The following is a 21,668-nucleotide window of genomic DNA, read 5'->3' on the forward strand; positions in this document are numbered from 1 at the left end:
AGGGGTGGACAGAGAGATCCTAAGGCTTTCCTGACCAACCAGCCTTGACTAAATAGGAAGCCTCGGGTCTCCTGAGAGACCCTGTTTCAAAAAATAAAGTGGATGGCACCTGAGTTACAATACTTGATGTTGACCTCTGATGTGTACATCAAGGTGGATCCTCCTCCAACTGCCTTTCTCTTTCCTTTCAGTGTCTTAAGTCCTTTTATTTATTTGGTTGGTTAGTTGGTTGGTTGGTTGGTTGGTTGGTTGGTTGGTTGGTTGGCTGGCTTGGGTTTTTGAGACAAGGTTTCTCTGGTAGTCCTGGCTGTCCTGGAACTTGCTCTGTAGACTAAGCTGGTCTTGATCTCAGAGATCTGCCTGCTTCTTCCTCCCAAGTTCTGGGACTAAAGGTGTGCATCACCATGTTTGTCATGAAGTCCTATCTTTGCCTTTCAAAGTCCTGACAGTGAAACAGTTAAAAAGCAAAACAAAACAATGACAACAACAACAATGGCAAACACACACACACACACACAGGCCGGGCAATGGTGGCACACACCTTTAATCCCAGCACTTGGGAGGCAGAGGCAGGCAGATTTCTGAGTTTCAGGCCAGCCTGGTCTACAAAATTAGTTCCAGGACAGCCAGGGCTACACAGAGAAACCCTGTCTCAAAAACAAAAACATAAACAAAAAACACAAAGTAGAGAACATCCTACTTCGAAGCTCTTTGCTGCCTAGATGCAGCTGGAGTAGTGAAGGTTGGTGGCTGGCATCGTAACACCTCTGCTGGCATAAGATTTGTTGGGTGCTGTACATGGCTGAACTAGGTGTCGGCAGCCTTCTCCCCATAGTCCTAAGCAATTGTCTCCTGGTGTCACAGTCCTGGAAGAAGAGTGGGCTTGCCTTGGAGATATAGTGGTGTCTCTCTGTGTCAAGGGTAGGACTCAAAGCTGCCTTCCAAGCTTTGTCCAGCTAGTTTTGGAAGAAGATACCCATTCATTCGGGTACATCTCGCCTAGTACTCCCTTCTGGTCCGTAGGCTGACAACGCATAGGAGTCTAGCTAGACAGCAGTAGAAGGCTTGTTGCCTGCCTTGTCTCCCAGAATTCATTCAGGGACCTCAGGTCCATTTTGATTTCTGAGTAATTATTTTTTAACTTTATTTAATTTATTAATATTAATGTGGGTAGTTGATGAGGGGGCTGTACCACAGAGTGCAGGTGAAGGTCAGAGGACAACTTTGCAAACTTGGTTCTCTCTTTCCGCCGTTACACAAGCTCCAGGAATTGAACTCAGGTGGCCAGACTTTCTTAGCACTCTGAGCCATCTTGACGGCTCCATTTCTGGGTAATTTGTAAAGAATGAAGGCTTGGACTGGCAAGATGGTTCAGTGAGGAAGAAGAGTACTTGCTGTACAGGTGCTTATGCACCTGAGTTCAAATCCCCAGGAGTCATGTAAAAAACACTAGACACGGCTGCACACGTCTGTAACCCCATCATTAAGGATTGGAGACAGGCAGATCCTAGGAGTGCACTGGCCAGCTAGCATATCTAAAATGGGAGCTTCCTGTTCAATAAGAGACCCTATTTCAAAGGAATACAGCAGAAAGTGATAGCAGAAGACACCTGCCATCTTCCTCTATCCTCCCCCCACAACCCCTGGTATGGGTGGATGCACACTCAAATGTGTATAATACACACATAAATATATATAACAAACCATACACACATGCCAACACACGTATAGAATAAAGGCTCATTCAGCTCCAGGTTATAAAGGCAGAGTTCACATTCAGCAGCTAGCTGTATCTAGAGCGAACCTTCTTGTGCAGGGCATTGGTTAGACAGAAAATTGTTGACCTAGATCTGTATTCTTACCTCCAAGTGCCATCGTTGAATTAAGTCTGTTTACTTGCTCAATACCTTACAATGGGGATTAAATTTCACCACGAGTTTTAGTGAACAGTCACCATAGCATGAGGCAACCTCAGTCTAAATTGCCTCACACTGATCCTGGGATTGTTTCTGAGGGCTAGAGAGCTGACTTCCTGGTCCATGACTTCCTTCTGCAGAGCCGTGCTTTGATACCCCAACCAGCATCAGGGGTCTAGAGTGACCCTTCATAGAAGGAAGTCTCAAGGACTAATTCTTGAGTCTCAGAATTTAGGCAAGCTGTTGTTCTGCAGAAGACTTAATCGCTGTAGGTTATGAGGCCCTCCTAAAACTGAGCTGCTAGGAAAAGGTTGCAAAGTCAGTTCTCAAATCCCATTGCCAGAAGCAGGTCCTTGAGCAGGACAGTCTGGTGTGACTTCTGGCCTGAGTTTTTATAGCCTCCCCAACTTTCTGTTTTTCCTGATTGCCTTAGCTTTTTAGCTTACGCTTTTTATTATTATTGTTGTTGTTTGTGTTTCTAGAAAGACGGCACTGTAGTACAGGATGAGATATGGAATGATGCATATGCCTGAATTAATTTAAATCAACTATACTTTGAGAGCAGCTATAGGGAATAAGAACAGAACTGCTCAGCAAACGCTATAGATGTAGGATGCACATCCAGGGGAGCAAGGGATAGCCTGGAGGTGAGGGTCCTTCTCAGCCGGATCATCTTGTGACACATTGTTCCCATACATACCGCAAGTCCAAAATAAATAAACAAAGGTCATTGAGCACACTCTGAAATCTCTGCAGCCTCCCTAGAGACTGGGTTGAATTGACTTCAGAGGAAATCTGGGAACAGAAACTCTAGCTGAAACTGGTTTTATGGATCCAGCAGCAGGAACTTGTTAGCTTGGTAGCAGCCCACAGGGCTTTGTGGACTGGGAGGGGCCATTCTGTTGGGAAGGCCATGGAAAGGAGGGGAGAGGATTTGACAAAAGCAGCTTAGACCACCCTTGAAAAGGGTGGGTAGGACTAGCACAGTGGTCCCTGGAATGGGTCAGATGCTCCATCTAGGTTTTAGGGAATCAGGGAACCAACACTTTCCAGAGAAGTCTTCTCTAAAATATAAGCTCACCCAGCACTGGGGCTATTTTCAATTTCCAGCAAAAGAAATGACATTTTACTTTTGGACCAACTGGCCATGTCTTGTGCCCTATTTTCCTGGCTTTTCAAATCCCCTGCTCCGTGCTAGGCTGCTTCAAATAGACAAGGACTCCTTTGCTTCATACTGCTTTGTGGTTGAGGGTTCGCTGGCATTCTTCATACATTATATAAGCAGGTTGAAGAGGAAGCTGCACCTCAATGAGGGACAGTGGCACACCCCGAGATACTTGTCACATTGAATGGCAGAGTCAAACCCAGAGCCATACAGCCTGCACCCTTTGCACAGAGCCAGCAGGCCAGCACAAGGGAGGGCAGTGCACCTGGCATCCATCTGATGCTCCTTGGAGTGGGGCACGGGTGGGTCCTGCTGGGCCTGGGCTCACGTTGCATGCTGTCTTGTTGGCAGTGGAATCTGGTGTGTGAGGATGACTGGAAGACACCCCTCACCACCTCCCTGTTCTTCGTAGGCGTTCTCTGTGGCTCCTTCGTGTCTGGGCAGCTGTCAGACAGGTAAGGACACTGGATGGGGAGTAATGGGGTGTAGCTATTTATCATGTCAGCCTATCTTGACATAAGACCAAATTCATGGGCTTTCTACATAGAGAAGAACCCTCTAGGCGCTGGGTAAATAATAGAAGGAACCTAGCGCTTGGGATGGTAGGCCTAGAAAGAGGATTGCAAGTTCCACGTCAGCAAGGACTCTTTATTAAGACCCTATCTGACTAACTAATTAGATAAATCTTTCCTAGATAAATCTACTGACTGTATCACCCCTACATGACAAGACCCTGCCTATCTACTGAGTGACAAACTAGCAAAGTAAATAAATAAGTCTTTCACAGATGGTACTAACGTAACTCTAGCCTCCGCATCCTGCCAAGACCCACTGCTGTCCCGCTCCCAGGCTGAACTCACGGGCCTTTGGCCAAAGAGATGGAAGTAGCGACCTCACTGGAAAGTGGAGCCTTGGACCACGCCCTTCACAGAGCAGGATGCTGTTATCACCATTGCCCTATACTCGGCCCCCAGCTCTTGACAGGGTAGGGCAGGTGACAAGTCATTGCTGTACAAACAGCCAAACGCTAGAGTCAAGCCAAGCAGCCCCTGCTATGCACTCTCTGTGCCTGGGAGCTGAGCCACGGCTGGGCCTGCAGCCAGAGAACTGACCCAGGCTGGCGTTTGGCCACCAGAGCTTGCAGGCTTCATGAGGACAAGATCGCAGTATCCTAAGTCGTGTTTACCGGCTCTAGATGTTCTCTTGTGGCCAAGGCAGGCAGGAGCGCTAGCTGGCAGTGTTGGATAAGGCTTCCTGGTGTTCTTTCCCTCCCCAAAGCTTTAAAGCCCAGTGGGAATGGGGCAGGAAGTGCCTGCCCATGCCCATGCCCGTCCTCCACCTGCCCATGCCCGTCCTCCACCTGCCAATGCCCGTCCTCCACCTGCCCATGCCCGTCCTCCGCCTGCCCATGGGTCATCACCAGAATGAAAAGTTAAAGCTTAAGTTGACCAGCGAGTCAACAGACATGGCTGAGAATGACATCTCCTCATAAAGTAGTTGTTTTCAATTTTAGAGTCACATAGACACACCTGGGAAACTTCATCGCACCCTGATACTTGCACTGCATTGCAGATAAATAAGACCTGGGCAAAATGGGGTGCTGGCATGAGCAGGAAATGCTCTTAACTTTCCCTAAGGCCTGTCCTGATAAGCCCACCCTAAACTGAAGAGATGTTAGCTTGAAAAGGCTCTTCACACACCTAATACCACATGCTAGCTCAGCAGACAGCCCACCGTGGAGGGCCAGTTGTCTCCCCTCGCTGTCTGTCATCTGTGTAGCTCACTCACTGCTCAGGACAGAGGGGCCCATGGGCCGTCTCCCTGTCCAGCAGGGATAATGGAGAGAATCCAAGGGCAGAATTCAAAGCAGGTGTTCTGGCCGAGTGTCCAACACTTACCCACCATTGTAGAATCATGACGTCCTAAGCTGCACCACTGTAAGTCAAGAACTGTCTGTCATGTTTAAAGCTCTCAGGGTGGTTACAACTGTAGCCAAGGTTAAGAAACAACAGCCCTTGAGGGAATTTCTAAATTTACAGAATTCCCATGTGGGTGATAGAGGAAGTGTCTTCAAACTGCACTTTGAAAGTTTTTTTGTTTCGCTTTGTTTTGTTTTATTTTGTTTTGTTTGAGACAGGCCAGTATAGTTGAGTATGGCCTCAAAATTGCTACATAGCTAACAGAGGCCTTGAGCTTCTGATCCTCCTGCTTCAACCTCTCTAGTGCTGGGATTACAGCTATGCCCCACCACACCCAGTTTTTCCCATTCTGGGACTCAAAGCCGGAGCTTCATTTGTGCTGAGTGAGTGCTCTGTTCACTAAGCCACACCCCCCAGCCTTCCTAAGGCTTCTTCTAAAGATCAGATTTGTCAATGTGACCCTCACAGAAACTGCCCTGTGTTTTCCAGAAGCAAGGCTTGGTACCTCGGAAGGGAGTTCCTGGGCAGATAGATGGTCCTCCAGGGAGGAGACTGACAGAATGTCACAGGGAAGGAAAAAAAGAGAATCAAACATACATCTATCTTGATCCTGACACAAGACAGAGCCTACAGTGAAGCTAGGCTTGGTGTTAAACTGACCCGGGATGACAGTGTTATGCTATGTTCTTTAGGTTTGGCAGGAAGAAAGTCCTCTTTGCCACCATGGCTGTGCAGACTGGATTCAGCTTCGTGCAGATTTTCTCAACCAACTGGGAGATGTTCACTGTGTTATTTGCCATCGTAGGCATGGGCCAGATCTCCAACTATGTGGTGGCCTTCATACTAGGTAGGAATGACTTTCGGGTTTCGACGCCCCTTCTTGCAACCCTGTAAAAAAAGGTCAGGGAGGAGGGAGCCACTGAGAGTGCATCCGAAGGGTCCTCAACCTGGAATACCTGTGTGTGGTGGAGGAGGATGCAGCTTTGGGTACCTGAGCCAGTCACGGCAGGACAGGAGCTTACAGGGGGCCGTCAGTATTGGGCCAGAATATGTCCAAACACAAGAGCTTGAGCTGGGAAGAAGAAGCCACACAAAAGCTGAGACACATTCTCAGGAGCAAGGAACTGGGGCCAGGAGGTCCTGGGGGAGAGACACAACAGGGATATGAAGTCCTTGATCTGGGCTATGAAGGCAGAAGGCTGGTGGCCTACAAAGGGACTTAGTGGGGTTGATCGGACACACACAGAGGAAGGAAAGGCCCTTGCTGGGTGGCAGGGTTTTGTCCCACCTGGGCAGATCTGCTCTGGCCTGCGTCTGAGCCCACACCCAGAGCACATGAGCTCTGCACGCACAGCTGTGCCTCTCTGATAACAGTCCTACTGTCGAAGGCCAGGCTGAGGGAGGGCAAGCCATCAGTTCCTAGGCCTTGGGGAGGCCCTAGACACTCGCCAGCTTTTCTGGGGGAGGAAATGAGGTGAGCTTCATGGAAGTTGTTCAGGGGTGTTCTCAAAAGTGTGATTCCCCACCACCAATACACTCTCTAACGCCCCCTCATTGTGAGAGGAGGCTGAGTACCCAGCACAGGAAACACAAAGTCCTGTAACACTCAGCACAAGCATTCCACTTGGCCCCAAATTATCCCATAACTATTGATCGTGCTCTGTAATAGACCTCGAACAGCCTTTCCTACACCTGGCTGTGTGCTTCTGAGTGCTCTCAGGAGCCTGTGACTCACTGGCCTTGGCTGTGTTATGTTCTGTTAGCCAAATACGTGCACACCCTCTGTCAGGTTGCCAAGGTGGAATTGTCCAAATTCCATTCCTTTAATTATTGGTGAAGGGCCTCCTGCCACGGGCCCAGCCTCGTGTCTGAGGAGAGAGGACTCACAGGCAGAGACAGAGCCAACAGGAGCCACATGGTCCCGTGTGGCATGAAGAACGGTTCTCAGCCTTACGAGGATTAGGAGTGGAACAGGAGTTTTTTCTGAGGTTATCTGCGAAGATGTACACCTGTCCTCAGGAGACAGAAAATGGAGAATGGTCAATTTTAGGATAGCCTGGGCTATGTTGCAATACTATGTCTCATAAAGCAAAACAACAACAACAACAACAAAACCTCACCATAACAAACATTATTATTTTGGTAGAGGGCAGAGAAGTTTGTGGAGAAAGAAAAGAGCTTCAAGCAATGAGTGATGTAAGACCTGGGAGGGGCGGGAGATGACGGTCCCTCTGGATGGAGGGACAAAGCCAGAGCAGCCCAGACTGGGAGCAAGAAGTGCTCTATGCCAGACCTAGGATACATTTTACTTATTTAACTTGTGTGTGTGTGTGTGTGTGTGTGTGTGTGTCTATGTGTCTGTCTGTGTGTATGAGTGTGCATGTGTGTGCATGTGTGCGTGTCTATGTGTGTCTATGTGTGTGTGTGACTATGTGTCTGTCTGTGTGTGTGTGTGTGCATGTGTGTGTGTCTGTGTGCATGTGTGTGCATGTGTGCGTGTCTGTGTGTGTCTATGTGTGTGTGTGACTATGTGTCTGTCTGTGTGTATGAGTGTGCATGTGTGTGCATGTGTGTGTGTCTGTGTGTGTGTCTGTGTGTGTGTGTGTGTGTGTGTGTGTGTGCGCATAAGTATGAGCACAGGAGTGTAGACAAGCTAAGGCAAAGGGAAACACGGATGTCCTTCACAATTGCTCTCGGCCTATTTTTTTTAATTAATGTTTATTTTGTGACGTAGAAGGGGGTGCCCACAAGCCATACATAGCACCCGCGTGGAGGGCAGAGAACTTGTGGGAGTTCATTTTCTCCTCCCACCGTGCTGGGCCCAGGAGTCAACTCAGATGATTGGGACTGGCACCGAGCCAGCCAGCTACCCTTTAGTCACCTCACTTCCTGGCATGAGCTCTCACGTTAACCGTGGCGCTCTCAGGAGAACTTACCGCAGAGGCCTCCTGCCTCTGTCCCAGCAGCACTGGGATCGCAGGCGTGTCCCACGGTCCCAGCTCTTTAGGCGGATCCTGGGCATTTGAGCTCACTTCCTCATCCTTTTATCCACAGGCCTAGCCACCAACCACAGCCCCCTCACGTCCCACAGCCCTGGCACCGCCTTCCACAGCCCTCCCTCCTCCCCACGTGGCCATGGCCTCACATGCAGGGCAGAGAAGAAGAGGGCCGGGTCAAGGGTGCGTTGGAGCTTAGGTGTGTCAAGCCAACAATTAACAGAGAAGACTCTGCAGACACACAGGGGCCCCTGTCGGCTTGGGTCCGCCCTTCTCATCCTAGTGGGCTCGGAGGGAAACTGCTAACACTGGGTTCTGGGATAACACTTGTGTTAAGATCTTCGGTCTGAAGGCCTGAGAGTGTCACTGAAAACTCCTCTGTTTGGAGTCCCAGGCAGCTCCTACAAGGGAAGACTTGGTAGAACAAGACAGACTGGCCGTTGGTTTTCCTGCAGCGCCCTCTGGTGTTTCAAGAATAAAATAACTAGTTTCCAGGCTTTTTTTTTTGGCACCGGGGGTGGGGGTGAGGGGGCGTGTCCTCGAAGCCAGATTTGAACCCAACAGATTTTCATTCGAGAAGTTCCCTGAACTTTGGTCCTCCCGGCTCTGGGAATCTGGATGCTTGGGACGGTGAACGTTCATCCTGGGGATTAATCTTTGTGTTGATTCCAGAGCCGGAATTGTACCCACAGCAAGAGCCTTCTTCTGGGCTCCTCTTACAACCTCATTAGGCTTGCAAGAGTCTTAGGGCAATACCAAAGGCAAGGCAAAATCATGCTCCTAAAGTAACACTCGGTGGATGCGTCTCCCAGGGCGGGGAAATGAGACTCAAACTCGGGGTCAATGACCTCTCACACCCCAGCTTTCTAGGCCCATGTCAGTCTCAGGCATAGCACCCTCAACCTGCCTGCAGACTTCTGGGTAAGATACCAGCAGTGGTTGTTCTTCATCCCCAGTAATGAACCGCTTCTCAAGGGAGGACAGAAGTGGTGACCCTTGGTTTTCCTGTAGTGCAACAGCGCCCTCTCGTGCTCTGTCTACAGAAAACCTAGCCACCTCCTGCCTTGACTGATTGACTAAATTCAGTATTTTCCAAACTTCTAGCATCAACACCCAACCACTACCCCAACCCATCCTACCTCTACCGTCCTTGCTATAGCATCTTTTTAGACACGTTTAAAGTTTGTTTCCTCCAGCCCATGTGTTTCCCTTCCAATAAGCATACACCAAATGGTGTATTCTATAACTTTGGCCACCTGGGATCTCAGACATATTTGAAATTTAACTACATCAGTTACACAGTTTTTATCAGTCATTTATTTTGTATTATTTTTCACTAATTTATTGATGTACGTATCTTTTTATTTTAAGGGTTAAACCAAGGGCTTCTTGCATGCACTGTATAACTGACCTATACTCCAGCCCTTAAATGCTTTAAACTTGAAATATAAATTTGTCCTGGTCTCTTTGAACGGAATAGCATAGCCAAATACCACAGGCTAGCTTATCTCAAAAACCCAGAATTCATTTTCTGTGTCGTGGTAGCAAACGTTGAAGTCCCCTGACCTCGCTGTATCTCCAGTCAGGTAGCAGAGAGAGATGAATGCTTGTGACCCCCCCCCACCACTCCACCTTCTCCTTTTTATTCATCCCAGCACCCTATCCCATGCCCTAGCTCCACCCACGTTTATGGTGGACATTTCTCCTCAGTTAAGCCAATCTAGAAAACTGATGAGGTAAACTGTTAAGTCTGCTCTCTCTCCTGGCAAACTCACACACACTTCCCACCACCCGCCCTTATGTTCTAGGTCCCAGATAGAAAGACACACACAGACACACATACAGAGAGCGAGAGGCAGAGAAAGAGAGAGAGACAGACAGACAGACAGACAGACAGACAGACAGACAGAGAGAACCTTTATATTTTAATATGCTTTAACTAGCTTAATGGCCAGGCTACTTTTAAACCACCACATTGCTAACACACTCCCCTCCGATATTCCTGAGTTAACACACTAAATCTAAATTTTGTCCCTGCTGCCCTAGACCCTCCCAGGGCTCTTCAAGGGGCCACTTTTCCCTTTGTACCTACATTTTAGCCGTCTCTCCCTCTGGCACCTCCCCGTCATGGTCCATCTCCTACACCCTTGTCATGGCGGAATTCCCTCTTCCTTCCCTTCTGCATTTCTTGCCCAGGAATCCTAAAAGTCCTGTCTTTGTCTCCCCGCTCAGCCATTGGCTGCTGGCAATTTTATTTCCCAATCAAAGCCAACTGGGGGTAGGGACCCTCAGCACAGAGGTGCGAGGTCCCATGTGATATCCTGAATTCACACAACACCCACACTCTCCCCATTGTAAGGTAGGGCACCTCCCCCCCATTGCCCCCCCACACTCAATCCATCCTCCACACCCATTCCCCAGGCTTGTCCCCTGAGCTAGAATCAGCAGCAGGCTTCAGTTGCATTGAGGTGCATGTCCTGCTGCCCCCTTGTGGAGAGTGCCCAGTGCTTCCTGGGGTTAGAGGACACCGCTTTTGGTTGTTGTTTTGGTTTATTTTTTTAAGATTTATTTCACATATGTGAGTACCCTGTTGCTGTCTTCAGACACACAAGAAGAGGGTATCAGATGTTCATTACAGATGGTTGTGAGCCACTATGTGGTTGCTGGGAATTGAACTCAGGCCCTCTGGAAGAGCAGTCAGTGCTCTTAACCACTGAGCCATCTCTCCAGCCCAAATGACAACGGTTTGGTGCAAAGGAAAGGGAGCCTGCCAGGTGGCGGGGCCTATGGTCTCATCAGAACCTGGACATGCCCTTTGATTGGGATGTGAGAGTTTTGTTCTCCAGAGACACTGAGAAAGAAGCCAGGCTTTGCCTAGGATCGGGAGCCCATGGAGCAGAGGAGGACAGGGATCTGGGGAAGCAAATCTGTAAGCCATCTCTGCTGTGGGTATTCTCCCCAGGGGAGCACACAGAGACCTTCTCGTATCTGCCAGACTTGGGGCCCTTTCCTGATGTCCCCTAGAAAGAACTGCTTCTCTCTTAGCCAGTTTAATGACCAGTCCAGCAAGGACTGAAAGACATTTCTCCCCACAAAGGGGAAAGATACGTCTCCCCTGGTGTCTCCACAAGCATCCCATCTGAAGGCCTAGCCCACAAAACAAAGAGTTTGCTCCAGGCAATTTTCTTCTTGAAGGCTAGACACACACAGGTTGACAGATACAGCTTACATCCTGGCTTTATCACTGTTTGGGGTTTATCTGTTTGCTCTGGAGTTTTTATTTGCTTCGGTTCTGTTCATGTGTGTATGTGCACATGTGATGTTCAAGTGTGGGTATATACACGTGTGACATGAGACCAGAGGTTAATGTCCTAATGTCCTATGTCTTTGTCTATCACTCTCACTGAATCTGAAACTTATCAATTCAGTTAGATTGGCTGGCCAGAAAGCTCTCAGGATCTTCCTGATTCTATGCCCGAGGTTGGAGTTCCAAAATGTCCAGTCATGTCCAGTCTTCACTCAGGCTCTGGGGACTTAAACTCAGGTCCTTGCTTAATCAGTCACCACCTTGCCCACCAAGCCACCTCTCTTGCCCATTTTATGTATATTTGAGACATGGTCTCTTATAAGCCCACACTGACATTGAGTTAGGAATTCATGCAGCCAAAGAGCTCCCAGTCTTCCTCCTTTCAGTTGGTGAGTTCTGGAATTTTAATTATGAGCTGTCACTTCCAGTTTGTGTCACTGTCACAGATCCTTGATCGTAGGCAAGTGGCTTCAACTCCTTATGTCGCAGTTGAATGTGTGTAAGATAACAATCAAAGGGATCATTTCTATAAGCATTTACCCTGAAGTGGAGCTTAAAGAACTGCTCAGAAAAGTGTTGGCTGTGAAGATGATGGTGGATATGATGATGGTGGTAGTGATGATGATGGTGATGATGGTAATGATTGGTGGTGGTGGTGGTGGTGGTGGTGATGATGGTAATAAAGACAATGACCATGACAATGCTGGTGATTATGTACCTCTTGGTTGCTGCTCTGTGGTTGTGACATAACATCCTGACAACAAGCACCTTAGGGAAAGAAGGGTTTGTTTTTGGCTTACAGTTCCAGGGGGCTACAGTCTGTCACAGCAGAGAAGGCATGGCAGCGGGATCATGAGGCAGACATGACAGTCAGGAAACAGGGTGACAACATTTTCTCCCTACATAGGAAGCAGAGAGGGAAAAGGAGGTGGAGTTAGACTATAAAACCTAAAAGCCTACCCCTAGATTTATTTCCTCCAGCAAGGCTCCACCTCCAAAAGGCTTCATCACCTTCCCCAGCGGGGCCACCAGCTGAGGCTCAACGGCCACATGCATGAGCCTGTGGGGACATTTCTCACTCAAATGACAGCAGTGTATAAGGAAGCGAGAGGTCCTCAAAGTTAAAGAGCAGTGGAGCGATTATGGAGTTGTTTGTACAGTCCGCTGTGAACCACAGGCTGGCAGAGCTCTGGCCTTGCCTGGCACCTGGCGAGCTGCCAAGTTGTATAGAGTGTGTTGCTGTCTGCTCTCGGACTGTGTCCCAGAGCTACAGTTTATCTCCATGGCCTCACACATAAACAGGTCTGGTGTGTGTGTGTGTGTGTGTGTGTGTGTGTGTGTGTGTGTTTTCCATGCTCAAATTCTCAGCTTCTGGCTTTCTACTTAGGAAACACACACACACACACTCGTTGCCATATTATAATCCCACCCAAAGACCCAAAGACAGCAATGTCATGGTAGAGGGCACCCATTCACAGAGTAAGGAAACATCTGGAAATGACACTCATGAAACCCAGCTCCAGTGCTGGCTCCCAGCTCTGGGAAACTCCAGAGGCAGCTGGCTCCTGAGAATCATGTCTCAGGGGTTCAAAGGCAGGGACTGTGTTCTGACCGCTGGGAGAGGCACTGTGGCCTCACGTGCCAGTGAGCGTTCACATACAGATGAGAGTCATGGACAAGCCTCCCACAGCCTGACTCCACAGTGTCTTAAAAGAGCTACTTCTTATCTCCTGAACAAGGCAGTCTCTGTTTCTCACACCAGCCTCTTCCTCTGAAAACACAGCATTGTCAGAAGGCAGTATTTTCATTGGTAGAGGCCTTGTCAAACACAGCACTGGAAAGAGACCCTGTCTCAAAGAGCAAATATTAATGAGAACAGAAATGCTAACACTGCCCATTGTTTTGAACAGGAACTGAAATCCTGAGCAAGTCGGTTCGCATCATCTTCTCCACGTTAGGAGTCTGTACGTTTTTTGCCATCGGCTACATGGTCCTGCCTCTGTTTGCATACTTCATCCGGGACTGGAGGATGCTGCTGCTGGCCCTGACACTGCCTGGGCTGTTCTGTGTCCCCCTGTGGTGGTGAGTACAGCCGCCATTCCCAGCAGGCCCTGTGCTGGGTGGCAGGCAGGCTCCCCAGAGACAAGCCCACTGCTCACCCAGCTGCATCTGCATGCTCCCTGCTGCAGCTTGCCCTGGGGCCTCGGGCTCCCAGCATCTCTGCCCTCAGTGGGTGGGCGTGTGCACTGCAGGTTCTCAGGAATCCTAGCCTTCTTCCAGAAGCTTCCCACTCCAGTCTCCTGCCCATTTATCTCCATGTTGTCTGTGGAGCTGGTGGTAACACTGGGTTGTGTCTTTTAACTCTGTTTTGGGCACTCTCCTTTTTTCTCTCTTCCTTCCTTCCTTTTAATTTTAAAAATCTTCCATTGCATTTTAAAATTTTTATTCACTTGACATCTTGATTGCTGTCCTCCCTCTACAGTCCATGACCCATTCACCCTCCCCTTCTCCTCAGAGTGTAGACACCTGCCCCTCACCCCCTATATTCCCCTCACTCTGGCACATCAAGTCTCTGCAGGGCTAGGTGCTTCTCCCACAGAGGCCAGACAAGTCAGGTTAGGGGAAAGGATTCCACAGACAGGCAACAGCATTAGGGTCAGCCCCGCTCCAGTGGTTAGAGACCCACACGAGGACCAAGTTGCACATGTGTTACGCATGTGCAGGGAGCCTCTGTCCAGCCCATGTACGCTCTTTGCTTGGTGATTCAGACCCAAGGGTTAACTCTGCTGGTCTTCCTGTGGAGTTCCTGTTCCCTTTGGAGCCCTCAATCCTCCCCCAACTCTTCTATAAGAGTTCCTAAGCTCCATCCAGTGTTTGGCTCTGGGTCTCTGTATCTGTCTGAGTCAGCTTCTGGGTGGAGCCTCTCAGAGGACAGCCATGCTAGGCTCCTGTCTGCAAACATAACAGAGTATCATTAATAGTGTCAGGGATTAGTGTTTGTCCATACGATGGGTCTCTTGTTGGACCGGGCCATTCCCTCAGTCTCTGCTCCATCTCCTGTCCCTGCATCTCTTGTAGGCAGGATAAATTTGGGGTTGAAAGTTTTGTGGATGAGTTGGTGCCCTTGTGGCTCTACCACTGATTAACAACTAAATAAATGTGTGTGTGTGTGTGTGTGTGTGTGTGTGTAATTTATTTATTTTAAATTATATAGAGTATTTGTAACATTAAAATGACCTAGGACATTTCGTTATGTGTGTTTGCTAGCATCAAATCCTATGGTTATAAATGGTTATTAACCATTGCAAACGAATTCCAGGTTTATTCCAGAATCTCCCCGTTGGCTGATATCCCAGAGGAGATTTGCAGAGGCAGAACAGATCATCCAGAAAGCTGCAAAGATGAACAGCATCGTAGCGCCAGCAGTGATCTTCGATCCTCTGGAGGTGAGGGAGCACCTGTGTGCAGACATCCCTTTTTTAGGTTTTTTTTTTAATTTATTGATATATTTATTTACATTTCAAATGATTTCCCCTTTTCTGGACCCCCACTCCCCGAAAGTCCCATCAGTCCCCTTTCCTCCCCCTGTTTTCCCACCCAACCCTTCCCACTTCCCTGTTCTGATTTTGCTCTATACTGCTTCAATGAGTCTTTCCAGAACAAGGGGCCACTCCTCCGTTCTTGTTGTACCTCATTTGATGTGTGGATTATGTTTTGGGTATTCCAGTTTTCTAGGTTAATATCCACTTATTAGTGAGTGCATACCATGATTCATCTTTTGAGTCTGGGTTACCTCACTTAGTATGATGTTCTCCAGTTCCATCCATTTGCCTAAGAATTTCATGAATTGATTGTTTCTAATGGCTGAATAGTACTCTACTGTGTATATATACCACATTTTTTGCATCCACTCTTCTGTTGAGGGATACCTGAGTTCTTTCCAACTTCTGGCAATTATAAATAGGGCTGCTATGAACATAGTGGAACATGTATCCTTATTACATGCTGGGGAATCTTTTGGGTATATGCCCAGGAGTGGTATAGCAGGACCTTCTGGAAGTGAGGTGCCCAGTTTTCGGAGGAACCGCCAGACTGATTTCCAGAGTGGTTGTACCAATTTGCAACCCCACCAGCAGTGGAGGAGTGTTCCTCTTTCTCCACATCCTCGCCAACACCTGCTGTCTCCTGAATTTTTTTTATTTACATTGCAAATGATTTCCCCTTTTCTGGGTCCCCACTCCCCGCAAGTCCCATAAGCCCTCTTCCGTCCCCCTATTGAGATCAGCTCTGCAGAGACTTTCTTTTATGGAATTTGTAACTCGTTACTTGTTAAGTGCCCACAATGCACCAGGCACTGCTCTAGGTATCAGGATGGAATCACAGTCACATTCTCAGGTAAAATCTTAGGAGGCAATAGTGCTGCACCATCTCAACCCCTTCTCAGGAGATGGGGGCCCCAGGACTTCTTAAGCCCAGACACTCAGGGACAGCTCGAGTAGCTTAGTAAGGGGGCATCTCTCTTTCTGAAAAAAAAAATCTGTCTTTTAACTCATTAATTCATAAACCCAGTTTTTGATTGGCAATTTTATCCTCTTAGCTCTATTCATGACTCCTTGTGAATTCTGCATATTAGTTGGTAAGGAGTGTCTGCCATTCTATGAGATGTTTGCTATGCAATCTATCTGCTGGTAGCTGGTGCTTCTCCTGTGCTGGTGAGACTCTCTTCTTCAAATTCTCCCTCACCCCAAAGTCTTGAGAAGTATTTCTTATGTTTTTTAGAAGTTTTAGCGTTTGGGGTTTTAAACTAGGACCTTTGGTCCATTTTGAGTTGATTTTGAACAGGACTCTGATTTCATTCTTTACAAGTAGATATCTAGTTTTCTGCACCACCTGCTGAATGGGCTATCTTTTCTTTTTGCAAGTTTCCAACTTTGTGTTGGCATGTGCCTAACCATTACAAGGTTATGTATGTATGGACGGATGTTTTTAAGATACATCCATACCTGGAAAATATGCATCTGAAAGTTGGCCAACCCTCAGTTCCCACTGTATCCTGAATTGCACCAAAGCCTTTTGGGGGAACAGTACATATCCTCAGTGCGCCCGGCATGTCCAAAGCCTCAGTGCTTAAGAGCGCAGGCTCAAGGTTCCACCTCTAAAGGCAGGTGCTCTTGGGGATGTGCCAGAGGGTTTGCTGCACACTGTGATGGTGAGGACTTTGGGGGTATCATGTTGTGCTGGCTCCTAGAGAAGACAAAAAAGGTAAGACACAGCCCTGACAATAAAGGATCAGAGAATTACTGAAGAGGGCAAGAGGAGTTGACGTGAAGGACATGGTGACACAGGAAAGAGATGCTAAGGACCCCAAGCAACAGACATTGCATGTCAGCAGTGTACAGGATGACAGCAGGTGGCCAAGGCCTGAGGAGGCAGGGCCACACTTGGAGGACAGTAAGATTAACACAGGTGAGTAGAGGTCATTGTACTCCTGGCCATGAGGGAGAGGACCATCAGAACACCTGAAGAAGATCCTCGTGGCTGCATCTACAGTTTGCATGTGTGCTAGGGCTGCACGTCTGCTACATATGTGGGAGAAGGTCTAGGTCCAGCCTGTGTATGCTCTTTGGTTCAGTTTCTCAGAACCCGTAAGGGGCCAGGTTGGGACAAAGCAGTCTTTGCTGCTTGAATTCAAAAGTTCATCCCAGTCTTGGTAAACTTTTGTCCCGCTAAGGACATTTCCCAAGCAGTTCCAGCAACTGAAGGCTAAGTATCCAAATATCTGACCTTATGTGGGCCCTTCTCATTCAAACCACCAAACATGGAATGCCCAGAACAGTCAGGATAGCAATATCAACCATGTTCGAGACCCGGGGTTTGATTGAGAGAACCCATTTTGGCAAATGAGATGGAAGTGATTGAACCAGCGTCCACCTTGTGCCTCCACATGTACACAACACACACACTCCACACATACATGGAAATGGAAGAAGAGGGGAAAACAACATAGCTGAGAGCTATGCAAACACATGCCTAATTAACTGGGAGAATAACACTAACACTTAAGGACAGCCTGCTACAGAGACCATCTTACCTCCTCCCATGAAAAGCCTTCCCTAATCTCTCACAGCACTCATGACTTAGGATCACAAGACTTCTACTCTACCCCCCCCCCAGAAGATCCCCTACCTCACAGCCTTAGAACATCTTTAGCTTCAACTTTAGTCAGCTTGGCTCTCTAAATTCATAGCTCACAGTAAATGAGGTTTACCTCATTATCCATTAAGGAAGACTTTTCATGGGAGGAGGTTTAGTATTCAAGGAATCATTGCAAAGCACAAGACAGGAGTCAAGAAATGAAGTTCTATCTAGCATAAACTATTCTCTAATATAAGATGTAAGGTAATATTACTCTGTTCAATCAAGGGCTGGATAAGGTTCATATGCGGGAGGAGCAGAAGCCCCTTCTTCTTTAAAGAAAGGATTTTTACTAGGTGGTCGGGAATCAGACACTCTTTGCTCTTTACATTTCTTTAATTTTCATTTCAATTCCTCTATCTCTTTTTGTAAAATCTCCTCCTCCTCAGATAATTCTGTCTCACTCTCTGATTTGGATGCGTTCAAAGACTCCTTTGAGGCATCATCTTGTGCTACTCCGAAAGTTCTTTTAATCTCGAACATCTGATCCTTAACCTTAGCATCAGTATTCAAGAGAGCATCCCTGACTAGTCTCCGTAGAGCGAAGGCAGTCACAGGAATGCTTTCTGGCCCCTCTTTCTGAACTGTCCTTTGCAAGTCTGTTTTAACTTGGAATATTGCTTCTACCACTGTTTGTTCTACAACAAAACTTGTGAAAAAGTGGCAACAGGCCTATACCGGCCACAGCTGTTATTAACGTTTATCATTCTTGAAATCAAAGTTTGTCTGCAAGTTCTTATGTTTGAATGCATGACAGTACAACTTATTAAAAAGACATTGTTTTAAATCTTATCCCTTATAAGTCTAATTTCTAGGATAAGAATTACATAAAATATTATGCCAATTTAGAAGTATCTTAGAGGCCTGTTTTTCTTGGGTTGGGTCATGCCATGTGTTGTTGTTTAATATAACTCCAATCCCGAGTTACCAGTTTTAAACTAACTTTTTGTTACCAATGTAATAATTTTTAATCATGCCAAATACCTTCCTTATAAGCCAATACTCTATAGTCAAGACATGCAAAACATACTTATACCTTTAAGACCAATCAGAAACAAAAATGAAGCAACTACATGAATCTTATAAATTTACACCAACCTTTTTTTTTTCTAGCTGCAATTTCAAGAGAAAAAGCACTTTGTACCCAATAGGAGAAATAACCATCAGCCTACTTGCCCTAGAACTTGAGAAGCTGCTGGCCCTTTTAAAAGCAGCTTTTTTTCTCTAGCTGTGCTTGACTCCTAGCTAAATGCAGGGCAGCTTAAATCATCTTCTGCTGGGTAAACTGAAACTGGATCAAGAGATGGACCTCCAGCAGATAAAGTTTTTACCAATTTTTCTTTTCAACATGAAACATAGAACAATCAATCATTCAAACAACGAAACAAGGACAGACACATGTAGAAAAATTGGTGCACCAAAGACAATACATAGAAAGAGCACTTGTAACCAGTACTAATATCTTTCAGTCCTAGTCTTTTCGCTTTCAACAGATTCTTAAGTGCTGCAAGTAAAAAATCTACTAGAAGAGGTGTTACCCATGGTGTATTTAAGTCCACTACCGGAACCTTATAGTCTCTCAATACCGAGAACTTTACTTTGTCCCACTTACCCGGGAACTCACCAGCTAGCTACCCTGACTGCAACGAGTTCTGACGTCCCCGTACGGGCCACCACTTGTCACCGCCATTATCAGTCCAGCGGAATAAGGGAGACTACACGGGAGGCTCTTCTCGAAGCAGTTTATTCAGGAAACCTTACATCAGGAAGCTCCCGATCCTAGCCCGCGCTGCCATGGTACCGAGTATCGGGCATAGGCCTGAGGGATTAAAAAACACAGACATGGGTCATTCTGCAAGGAGAATGCCAAAGCCTGAGAGACCAGCAATATATATACTAGAGGCCAGGGACGGGAAAAGGAAAAATCAATTATAGTCATAGGTCAGGCACCTGGGAAGTCTGTACCACACCAGGCAGGAAGGCAGGAATCAAGCTAAGCCACGGGATGTTTTGCTCTCAAGAAACCTGTGCAAACAGCTCAGCTTGGGGTGTTGAGCCAAGCTCTCTGGTTCCCAACAATACAATTTGGGGTTCCCAATCCCAATTTGGAGGCAAGAAAGGATTATCATTAACCATGGATGGATAGACTTACTTTTCCATGATGCAGTGATGACAATGACAGTTAAGATGTACTGGACATCTATGATGCTGACTTTTATATATTATTTAACTTCCTCAATTCCCAATGACATCTTACAAGAGAAGTAAGCTAGGTCTCAGAGAAGACAAACGGTAATTTTCTCAAGGCCTTAGCTACCCTGAGTCTGATGTTTGGTTGTTGTTGTTTGCTGTTTTAAGACAGGGTCTCATGTAGCTCAAGCTGCTCCTGAACTCCTTATGTAGGTAAGGCTGGCCCTGAACTCCCAATTCTACTTCCACCTGGGCTTACAGCAATTACTACCAAACCTGATTACAGAAACAATCTTCTCTGATGTTAACAGACAACAAAGGCTTGGAATGTATGAGAGTGTTGCCTAGCATACACAAGGCCCAAAGTCCTTAAAACACACAACACTCTCTCTCTCTCTCTCCCTCTCTCCCATTCCCTCTCCCTCTGTCTCTCTCTCTCTTTCTGTTTCTCTCCCTCCTTCCTTCCCTCCTTGCCTCCCTCCCTCTCTCCCTCCTTCTTTTTCTCTCGCTCCCTCTCCCTCTCTTCCTCTCTCCCCCTTTTCCTCTCTCTTCTTTCCCCTTTCTCCTCTACCTTCTCCTCTCTCCCCTCCCCCTCTCTCCTCTTCCCTCTCTCCCCTCCTCTCTTCCCTCTCCTCTCTCCTCTCACCTTCCTCTTCTTCTTCTCTTCTTCTCCTCTTCTCTCTTCTCTCTCCTTCTACACCCAGGCATATTGGAGCTGCTTGGTCCTCCCAACTCCATAGACTTTAAGGATCCCAGCTCAGCCTTTTAAGGGCTACCCTTTACCCTTACTCAGTGTGTTAAGGTTGAGTGAAGGAAACACTGGTCGGCAAACTTCAGTGGGGCTGATGCCATTTATTTTGAAAGTTTCTCTATAAGATGTGCTATATTCAACATTTTAAAGCATTAGAAGCTCAGGAAACAACATGGAAGAGGGAACAGAAAGAATGTGAGAGCCAGATGCTGAGAAATTATGTGACGTGTTAGCTTTGGGACACAGCAGAGCCATTGCTCCAAGGAACTCTCAGCAGCTGTGGGTACCTGCAAGGTCCAGCCCTTCGATGTCCCATGTGAAGTGGGAGAGTCAGTTCTTGGTCCTAGTGGGGGGTAAAGGCTGCTACAAAGAGGGGGAGAGGGAGTCATTTCCTTCATATAACCAGATATGAAATTAGGAGAATATGCTGGGAAGGAGGAATATTCCAGAGGGAAAGGGAGGGGAATATGATCAAAATCCACTGTGTGACATTTTCAAAGAATGAACTCAGAACTATGTAAATATTTTAAATGAAGAGTTAGAATGAGTGCCATATTTGGAGACATCCTTATGGCTCTTGATTTCTAGTCTTGGAAGTGTATCAAATGTTCAGTAAGAATTGTGTGAGTGGGCTAGGATGTGGTTCCGTGCATGGAGTACTCACCTAACACATACAAAGCTTCAACCCCCAGCATCGAACCTGGCCTAGTAATGCACGCCACTGGGGAGATGAAGGAAGGAGGATCCGAAGTTTGAGATCATGTTTATTGACATAGTGAGTTAAAGGCCAGCCTGAGATACGTGAGACTCTGTCGTAAAATAATAATAGTCACGATGATAATGATACTAATAATTTTAATTAAAGTAAAAATTTAAAAGAGAGTTGTGTGCCCAATTTTTTTCCATAGGCACTTCCTGCCTACCTCTCCATCTCATTTCATTTATGCTATTTTAGCTACAGGAGCTAAACTCCTTGAAGCAGCAGAAAGTCTTCATTCTGGACCTGTTCAAGACTAGGAACATTGCCACAATAACAGTGATGTCTGTGATGCTGTGGTAAGCAATGAGTGTTGTGGGAACGCAGACGTGTGACACACAAGTGTACAACTGATGTTCTCTAGTTCAAAGGGAGCGACAAAGCCTAGGCTTCCCTACAGCAAAAGGACAATTGTTCACTTCTAAGGTCTTCAGACACCGTGTCTCAGATTAATAGATTGTCCAGGACAAAT

General features: G+C 47.1%; 1 protein-coding gene across 5 annotated transcripts in view; it reads left to right on the forward strand.

Moving 5' to 3' along the window:
• Window positions 1-21,668, forward strand: part of LOC127695263 (solute carrier family 22 member 4) — a 50,573-nt gene that overhangs the window by 20,435 nt on the left and 8,470 nt on the right. For 2 of the 5 annotated variants that reach the window (XM_052197294.1, XM_052197295.1), the window contains exons 2-6: window positions 3,494-3,536; window positions 5,693-5,847; window positions 13,214-13,385; window positions 14,623-14,749; window positions 21,395-21,495. In XM_052197294.1, coding sequence (XP_052053254.1) covers window positions 5,724-5,847; window positions 13,214-13,385; window positions 14,623-14,749; window positions 21,395-21,495 — 524 coding nt within the window. In that variant the 5' untranslated portion in view covers window positions 3,494-3,536; window positions 5,693-5,723. Of the gene's footprint in view, window positions 1-3,432; window positions 3,537-5,692; window positions 5,848-13,213; window positions 13,386-14,622; window positions 14,750-21,394; window positions 21,496-21,668 lie in introns of all 5 variants that reach the window. The other 3 variants (XM_052197293.1, XM_052197296.1, XM_052197297.1) reach the window with 3 other exon arrangements.

Source organism: Apodemus sylvaticus, chromosome 10 (genome assembly GCF_947179515.1).
Source record: "Apodemus sylvaticus chromosome 10, mApoSyl1.1, whole genome shotgun sequence".
Lineage (NCBI taxonomy): Eukaryota > Metazoa > Chordata > Mammalia > Rodentia > Muridae > Apodemus > Apodemus sylvaticus.